The sequence below is a fragment of the Rhinopithecus bieti genome, unplaced genomic scaffold, assembly GCF_001698545.2.
Source record: "Rhinopithecus bieti isolate Rb0 unplaced genomic scaffold, ASM169854v2 scaffold_35950, whole genome shotgun sequence".
Classification (NCBI taxonomy): Eukaryota; Metazoa; Chordata; class Mammalia; order Primates; family Cercopithecidae; genus Rhinopithecus; species Rhinopithecus bieti.
The window spans coordinates 541,532-550,802 of record NW_016815506.1 but is presented as its reverse complement, the minus strand read 5'-3'; the positions used below and the strand labels follow the sequence as shown (position 1 = coordinate 550,802).

At 48.3% G+C, this 9,271-nt stretch overlaps 1 protein-coding gene across 2 annotated transcripts in view; it reads right to left on the bottom strand.

The window, feature by feature from the left end:
- Positions 1 to 4,483: 4,483 nt before the first annotated feature.
- Positions 4,484 to 9,271, bottom strand: part of ESYT1 (extended synaptotagmin 1) — a 17,094-nt gene continuing 12,306 nt past the window's right edge. For both annotated transcript variants that reach the window (XM_017853236.1, XM_017853237.1), the window contains exons 25-31: positions 6,737 to 6,877; positions 6,432 to 6,586; positions 6,231 to 6,329; positions 6,011 to 6,142; positions 5,826 to 5,931; positions 5,529 to 5,578; positions 4,484 to 5,333 (exon numbers count right to left, since the gene is read on the bottom strand). In XM_017853236.1, the coding sequence (XP_017708725.1) occupies positions 5,294 to 5,333; positions 5,529 to 5,578; positions 5,826 to 5,931; positions 6,011 to 6,142; positions 6,231 to 6,329; positions 6,432 to 6,586; positions 6,737 to 6,877 (723 nt within the window). In that variant the 3' untranslated portion in view covers positions 4,484 to 5,293. The remainder of the gene's footprint in view (positions 5,334 to 5,528; positions 5,579 to 5,825; positions 5,932 to 6,010; positions 6,143 to 6,230; positions 6,330 to 6,431; positions 6,587 to 6,736; positions 6,878 to 9,271) is intronic.

The following is a 9,271-nucleotide window of genomic DNA, read 5'->3' as shown; positions in this document are numbered from 1 at the left end:
AAACCCTGTCTCTACTAAAAATACAAAAATTAAGGCCGGGCGCGGTGGCTCAAGCCTGTAATCCCAGCACTTTGGGAGGCCAAGACGGGTGGATCACGAGGTCAGGAGATCGAGACCATCCTGGCTAACACGGTGAAACCCTGTCTCTACTAAAAAATACAAAAAACTAGCCGGGCGAGGTGGCGGGCGCCTGTAGTCCCAGCTACTCGGGAGGCTGAGGCAGGAGAATGGCGTGAACCTGGGAGGCAGAGCTTGCAGTGAGCTGAGATCCGTCCACTGCACTCCAGCCTGGGCGAAAGAGTGAGACTCCGTCTCAAAATAAATAAATAAATAAATAAATAAATAATTAGCCCAGCATGGTGGCAGGCACCTGTAATCTCAGCTACTTGGGAGGCTGAGGCATGAGAATCCCAGGAGGTGGAGGTTGCAGTGAGCTGAGATTGTGTCACTGCACTCCAGCCTGGGCAACAAAGGGTGACTCCATCTAAAAAAAAAAAAAAAAAAAAAAAAAGGCCAAGCGCAGTGGCTCATGCCTATAATCCCAGCACTTTGGGAGACCAAGGCAGGTGAATCATCAGAGGTCAAGAATTGGAGACCAGCCTGACCAACATGGAGAAACCCTGTCTCTACTAAAAATATAAAATTAGCCAGGCGTAATGTGCATGCCTGTAATCCCACCTACTCAGGAAGGCTGAGGCAGGAGAATCGCTTGAACCCGGGAGGTGGAGGTTGCAGTGAGCCTCGATCACACCATTGCACTCCAGCCTGGGCAACAAGAGCAAAATTCTATACCCCCCTCAAAAAAAAAAAAAGGTGGAATGGGTGGGAAGTGTTATGTGGAAATAGGCTCCCAGAGAGCACAGTGGAAAAGGTTGAGAGGAAGAGAAGCAGAAGGAGATTGTATTAGGGTCCTTTAGCTGCTCTCTTCAAGCGTGTTTATTCAGTATACATTCCTTTTTGTGTTTTGGAGACAAGAGTCTTACTCTGTCCTCCAGGCTGGAGTGCAGTGGTGTATCTCAGCTCACTGCAACCTCCACCTCACCTCCTGGGTTCAAGTGATTCTCATGCCTCAAGCTCCCAAGTAGCTGGGATTACAGGTGTGTGCCACCACACCTGGCTAATTTTTTTTTTTTTTGTATTGTTAGTAGGATAAGGTTTTGCCATGTTGGCCAGGCAGGTCTCGAACTTCTGACCTCAGGTGATCCACCTTCCTTGGCCTCCCAAAGTGTTGGGATTACAGGCGTGAGCCATTGTGCCCAGCCTCTGTATACATTTCTTTTCCTTTCCCCCCCAGAAACAGGGGCTTGCTCTGTTGACCAGGCTCTGGATACAGTGGCACAATCACAGCTCACTGCAACCTCAGATTCGTGGGCCACCATCCCTGGCTATTTCTTATATTTAGGTGTTATAGTTTTTTTTTTTTTTTTTTTTTGAGACGGACTCTCACTCTTGTCACCCAGGCTGGAGTGCAGTGGTGCAATCCCAGCACCACCACGCCAGGCTTTCTTTTTGAGATGGAGTTTTGCTCTGTCACCCAGACTGGAGTGCAGTGGCGCAATCTTGGCTCGCTGCAACCTCCGCCTCCTGAGTTCAAGCAATTCTCCTTCCTCAGCCTCCCGAGTAGCTGGGATTACAGGCATGCACCACCATTCCCAGCTATTTTTTTTTTTTTTTTTGTATTTTTAGTAGACACTGGGTTTCACCATATTGGCCAGGCTGGTCTCAATCTCCTGACTTTATGATCCTCCCGCCTCAGCCTCTCAAAGTGTTGGGATTACAGGCATGAGCCACTTTGCCTGGCCTAATTTTTTTGTATTTTTAATAGAGACGGGGTTTTGCCATGTTGGTCAGGCTCCTGACCTCAGGTGATCACCAGCCTCGGCCTCCCAAAGTGCTGGGATTACCTTGTCTCTACTAAAAATACAAAAATTAGCCAGGCATGGTGGCAGGTGCCTGTAGTCCTAGCTACTCAGGAGGGTGAGGCAGGAAAATTGTTTGAACCCAGGAGGCGGAGGTTGCTGCAAGTCGAGACCACGCCATTGCATTCCAGCCTATGTGAGAAGAGTGAAACTCTGTCCCAAAAAAAAAAAAAAAAAAAAAAAAAAAAGGCTGCTGCAGTTCCAGACATAGTATCCCCATACCAATGACCTACGCAGAAAGGAAGGGGCAATGAGGGCTTTCTTCTTCAGATGCTACAATCCCCAACTGACTTCCTCTAACATCTTGTTAGATGTTAGAAATGACTGGGTCAGGGTCATTTCAAGTTGCAAGGGAAAGTGATTATTCAGCAAAGGGTATCTTGATTAATTTTGGGGGCTGGCATACTGCCACCAGGGACATTCTGGGATTCTGTATGTAGGAAAGAGGGGAAATGGCTGTTGGGTAGACAACTGTGTTGCCACACCTAGTTAACTACAGCATGTCGTTTGGTCCAATAAAAACACATTCCAAGAGGATAGTATTTGCAAACATCAGTGATCGCGTAACCATATGCAGTCATATCTTTCTCTGGAAAAGGTATGCATTGTGTATGTGTGTCAAAAGTCAGCTGTTTGAGAAATGACAGAAGTATATTTAATTCATGTGATTAATGACCCTTAAAATGTGTTCCATCTTCATATATAAAAGTGCAATTGTGTTTTGTGTCTCATCTTGTATTTTTTTTTTTTATCTGGTTGTCATCATCTTGCTTTTTTTTTCTTTCTTTTTTTTGGAGACAAGGTCTCACTCTGTCACCCAGGGCAGAGTAGAGTGGCACGAGCCTAGCTCACTATGACCTTGAACTCCTGGGCTCAAGCGATTCTCCTGCCTCAGACTCCTGAATAGCTGGGACTACAGGTGCATACCACCAAGACTGGCTAATGATTTTTAAGGGTGGGGGTTTTCTCTGGATCCTCTGCCTCGGCCGGCCTCCCCAAGTGTTGGCATTACAGGCATGAGCCATCGCACTTAGCCATCATCTTGTATTTAATATGTAGACTAGTACCTCTTCCTTTATATATATATATATTGAACTCAAAAAGGTTAGGAAAGAGTAGGGACCCTTCTGGGATGGGAGAATTTGTGCCATGTCCTCTAGTTTTCTGGAAATGTAATTACTTGAAGTGACAAATTAGCTCAAGAATGTTTCTTAAAATCACACATTGTAAAATCCTAGGTTGTATTATCTGAAGCCAGCTAGAACAGCAGGCCTTGGGCTGCATGCCCAGCTAGCATCTAGAATTTTTTTTTTTTTTTTTTTGAGACGGAGTCTTGCTCTGTTGCCGAGGCTGGAGTGCAGTGGTACCATCTTGGCTCACTGCAAGCTCCACTTCCTGGGTTCACGCCATTCTTCTGCCTCAGCCTCCCGAGTAGCTGGGACTACAGGCGCCCGCCACCACGCCCGGCTAAGTTTTGTCTTTTAGTAGAGACGGGGTTTCACTGTGTTAGCCAGGATGGTCTCAATCTCCTGACCTCGTGATCTGCCCGCCTCAGCCTCCCAAAGTGCTGGGATTACAGGCGTGAGCTACCGCGCCCGGCCAGTATCTAGGAATTTAACAAGAGATCTTAAAAATTAAGTTTCTCTGCTCTGTTTTTGGAGTTTTCCCCTATGATTCTAGAGCTGGAGTTGGGGAATGGAGCAAATAAGACCTTCTTGCTCATAGCCAAGGCTTGGGGTCTTCTTACATTGATGGGAAGGAAGTGGAGATGGCAGAGGAACCAGCAGTGAATACAAAAGGGTCACTGAAAACATAGAGGTTGAGTTTGTGGATGATGTGGAGTTTAAATTCAGTTTTTGCTAATTAAGCAAATTTTGACAACTTGTGGAACTGAGCTTAATCCTTTCCCCTGAGTCTTCCTTCATCTCCCAGTGGGCAGCATCCTGAGGTTTATATTTTTCAAGAGAAGATGGTAGTCTCCCTGAGGCAGTTATGAAATCCCCACGTTCCTATGTCAGTGACCCTGTCTTCAGTAGTTCACTCTGTCCATCTCTCTCCTTTCAATTGGCAGAACAGATGGAGCACAGCTTCTCTAGCTTGCATTCCAGGAAAGTTCCTGCAAGGAGCAGAGTTCAAGGTGAACAGATGATCGAAATGGGTATATTTCTCAGCTCCTGTCAGATGGGCCTGAAGCCCTTTTGAATGTACCTGAGCATGCCCTGATGGCTCGGAGACACCAGGAGCCTGGGCGGTGGCACAGAGCTCCCAGGTTTACCAAGTTGAGGAATCCCTTCCCTAGAAAGCCTATAGTGGTCAGCAGACAAGTTGGATGGGTAACAGAGTTCATCACTGTGACTGGAAATGAGTCTCACCTGAAATGCAACAGCAGCTACTTTACACAGGTCTCGTGACCATCCTCAACATTCTTGGTGGCTGCAACCTTAGTAGGCTTTGACCATTAATTAAACTGACACGATTCACAAATAGGATAAAGGCTTTTGACAGTTGGAATAAACATCAGATGCGTAGATTGATTCCCTATCTTTAAGGAAAAGAACCACAGCTGGTTTGAGTATGATGTTTAATGTAAGATACAGTGGCTTGGCAGAGTTGGTGCAAAACTAAAGAGTACCAGATTCAGTTCTAGTCAGTGAGTTAGCAGCCTAGGCACTTGGGCAAAAAAATTGGCCCAGCTGTCCCAAGTCCTCCAAAGCCCTCTGTGTATCACCAGCTAGGCGCTCCAAAACTGATATGCCACTACTTGGAGGCTTGGGTAGAATCCAAGTGTCCCCAGCTTCCAAAGTGACAAGAGACTGGCCCCAGCCATCAAAGCAGTAGAATTTTCAGGACAGGGTTGAGAAGAATGGGGACAGAACTGGACATGGGGGCCTGAGCTGCTGAACATTTGCTACATGCAGTAGTCTAAGAGGCTCACAGCTGGAGAGGTTAGCCTGTCCACCTTCCCACCCATGTGTGGTAGGGAGGAAGGTGACCATCTAGTTAAAGAAACAAAGATCCTTTCAAAGCTGTATTTGGCATAAGCTAATACCACTGCTAGTGCTGCCAGTGGCCAGGCACAGATACTGGAGGCCCTGAGGAGTTGGGAGGAAGGGAGAACAATGTGCAGGCAGAGCAGGAAACAGCCAGCTCAGGTCCCCACCCCAGGGGCCCAGAAGGATAAAGGCCGTGCAGTAAAGGGAACATACGGTTCTTCTCTTTGGTCAAAGGCCCGAATATGGGCCTGTTAGGTGAAAGGGCTGAAGGGCACAGGCTCTGCCCTTGGACCCTAGCTTTAGGCTCATCACATTGAGGCGGTGACAGAGCGAGACGAAGGCAGGAAGACAGAGCAGAGTCAGGCTGGGACTCGCCAGCTCCTAGGAGCTGCCCTTGTCCTTGTCATCCATCAGGTCATACCTGTGAAAACGAGAGGGCTCATGTAGAAAGATGACTCTTGTGTCGTCTTATTTATAAATGAGACACGATCCAAGGGCTTCTCCACTTCATAGAATCAATGGTTCTCTGCTCAGATTGTATCTTTTTTTCCTTTCCTATGATTGGAATTTCTCCCACTGAAATATCCAGACCACCCCCACCCACGCAGACACTCACCACCGGGCTACACCCTGGGAAAGGTCTGTCTCAGCTAGGTCCAACTGCACCTGTGTTGGAGGATGGTGGGGGAAAGATGTTATTTTTTTATTTTTTGAGACAGGATCTCATTCTGATGATGCTGTTTTGAAATCTCCAAAGACCTTATTCCTTCATCACATACTCGTCCCAAACCATTGCAGAGGTGACAGTCACCTCTAAAGGATCACCTGGGGTACTTCCTTTCTCACAGGGACTATAACCTTGGTACCAGCAGCTTCCAGCCCTCACCTCTGCCCTGCCATCCTGCCCTCTTACCTTCCCCAGCAGCTCACGCTCTCTTGACATGAAGGAGGAATTAGACTTGACAGAGACATCCAGCTTTCGTCTCAGGGCCTCATCCAGGGGGAGTTCCCACTCAAACCTGGGGTAGGACTAGGTGTTAGGGGCCAGGAGTCCTTTCCAAGTCTGCCATCTCTCCACCTGAATGCCCACTGACTGACCGTTCATTAAATTCAGGACTCAGGGTCCTCTTCTTCTGTGAGGTCTTCCTCTTGGTGCCTCGGTTCTTGTCTGGCAGCAGCAACAGTGACACATAGGGATCAGGAGGATCGCGTCCATTCTGTCGAAGGGCCCTACAACAGGAGGATGTAGGTGATACGGTAACCTGAGGGCAGGGATGGAGGCGACCTGGAGGACGGGAGGGAAGGGATGGGGTCTCACCGGCAACCATGAACAATGCTGACCAGCTTTCGTTCTTCACTATAGTACCACACAGTCAGTTTCACCTGGCCCAGAGGCCCGGCTGGAGCTTCAAGGGGACTGTGGAGAAATATCAGTAGGTCTGGGAAAAGCTAGAGCCTAGTGAACCTGTAATACTTTTTACTTCTGACTGCATCCCACCTTCCTGTACCAGCCCTTTACCTGTCAACATGTGTTAGGCGCTGCCGGAGCTCTGGGGCTGAGGAGGTGATGTGAGGGGGTCCCCCCCAGAGCTCTGGTTCTTCACTCAGGGATGAGGAGCTGTGGCTGTAGCTGTGGCTATGAGCTTCCACTCCTGAGTGCTGGGACACCAGGATCTAGGGGCAAGAAAGCTGTGAGCTAGGCAGAGTTCTCTCAGTTCCCTCAGTCTAAGGACACAGCCCTCTTCCCACCCTCCTGGGTGTCCCTCAGCTGTGAAGGCCCTCCCCTCCTCCCTCTCATCCTGCCCACCATCTCCTGTCACTCACCCCTAGTTGTGCTCTCAGTAGCACCTGCCCCTGACCACTGCTGAGTGTAAACCAGCGGTCCAAGCAGAGCTGGTCAGCCACGAGGAGCTCTGAGAGGGGCAGGGATAATGAGCCCAGCAGGCCAGTGCCCTCACCCCGAACCTGTGGGGCAACAGGACCATGATCAGGAGGCGAATACATCCACAAATGAGTTAATCCTGGTGGTAAAGGTCCAAACGCTTGCATTCATAGGTGGTTTGGTGAGATTGCCCTTTGAGAAAGGCAGGGAAGCCATGGTAACAGTTGCTAGTCCCTCTGTCCTTCCTGCCCTTTTTTTTTTTTTTTTTTTTTTTTTGAGACGGAGTTTTGCTCTTGTTGTCCAGGATGGAGTGCAGTGGCGCCATCTGGTCTCACCACAACCTCCGCCTTCCGGGTTCAAACGATTCTCCTGCCTCAGTCTCCTGAGTAGCTGGGATTACAGGCACCTGCCACCATGCCCAGTCAATTTTTTATTTTTAGTAGAGCTGGGGTTTCTCCATGTTGGTCAGGCTGGTCTCAAACTCGTGACCTCAGGTGATCCACACACCTCGGCCTCCCAAAGTGCTAGGATTACAGGTGTGAGCCACTGTGCCTGGCCTGTCCTTCCTTTCTTAACCAGAGTAGAGTGGACCATCTTTACCTCATAAGCTTTCAGAAATTATACCAGTAATACCTGCACAGAGTACAGAAAACAACAGTAAAAAGAGAACTAAATGTTTCCTGTCCATCCTACTCCCATTGCCATATTCCAAATGTAACAACCTTTAAAACTGTCCTGTTTTCTTTGTTCTCACAGAATTCTAATGTGCTTGTAGTATCTATTGATTCCCTGCTATAAAAGATGAAGAATTGAGCTCATTTGTACTTCCTTTCTACCCTGCTAGCATTAAGTTACATTATTTTAAATTCTATTAATTTCGGTCGGGCATAGGTGGCCCACACCTGTAAGATGGCTCATGGCCATCTTTTGTCTCCTTCTCACTCTCCACACTGCCTAAGAGATCTCACCCATGACTACCCTTGCAAGTGGTTGCTTGCTCATGACATTCCAGTAAGAGGGCAAAGGAGGAACATCTCATGGGCAATAGATTTGTTTTCTGCATGTCTTTCCTCGATGTCCTGCAGAGATCTCAAATTCAAAAATTCCCTCTCTGTGCACTCCCTAAGTCAGCAACAGCACCCTCATCCATCCAGTCACCCTGTGCCAAAAACCCCAGAGTCTAGGCTGCTACTTGCTCCTCCACCTGCTCCATATCACAGCAATCTTCAAATCCCATCAGGCCTTAGTCGTTTCTTGCTTTGACTGCTCTAACAGTCTCCTCACTGATCTCCCTGCCCCCAGTGTTGTCCCTCTCCAGTCCATTCTTTACCCTTTTATCCCCATGATCTTCCCAAAATGCAAATCTGGACACGTGACCTCTCTTTAAAGGCTTGCCTGGCTGGGTGCGGTGGCTCACGCCTGTAATTCCAGCACTCTGGGAGGCCGAGGCGGTGGATCACCTGAGGTCAGGATTTAGAGACCAGCCTGACCAACATGGAGAAACCTCGTCTCTATTAAAAATACAAAAATTAGCTGGGTGTGGTGGCGAGCACCTATAATCCCATCTACTTGGGAGACTGAGGCAGGAGAATCGATTAAACCCAGGAGGTGGAGGGTGCAGTGAGCTGAGACCGTATCACTGTACTCCAGCCTAGGCAACAGAGCAAGACTCCATCTCAAAAAAATAATAAATAAAATAAAGCCTTCTCTAAGCCTTAGGATAAAATCCGTATTTCTAGCATATTATTCAACAGCCCCTCTGATCTTGCTCTACCTGCCTCTCTGATCTATAATAAATATGCCTTCTCTCTCCTCCTTTTTTTCTCAGCCTAAAGAGTTTTCCTGCTCTTCTTTCCTTGGTCCAAAAGAACCGGTAAATCTACCCTTAGGCTGGGGCGCGGTTCTCATGCTTGTAATCCCAGCACTTTGGATGCTAAGGTGGGCAGAATGCTTGAGTCCAGGAGTTCGAGACCAGCCTGGACGACATGGCAAAACCTCATCTCCACAAAAAAATACAAAAATTAGCTGGGTGTGGTAGTGTGCACCTGTTATCCCAGCTGAGTTGGGAGGACTGCTAGAGCCCAGGAGTTGAGGCTGTAGTGAGCCCTGATTGCACCACTGTACTCCAGCCTGAGCAACAGAGTAACACCCTGTCTGAAAAAAAAAAAGGCCAGGTGCGGTGGCTCACACTTGTAATCCCAGCACTTGGGGAGGCTGACGTGGATGGATAACCTGAGGTCAGGAGTTCGAGACCAGCCTGGCCAACATGGCGAAACCCTGTCTCTACTAAAAATTGGCTGGGCGTGGTGGCATGTGCATGTAATCCCAGCTACGCGGGTGGCTGAATCAGGAGAACCTGAACCACTCAAACCTGGGAGGCGGAGGTTGCAGTGAGCTGAGATGGCACCATTGCACTCTAGCCTGGGCAACAACAGCGAGACTCTAGTATCAAAAAAAAAAAAAAAAAAAAAAAAAAA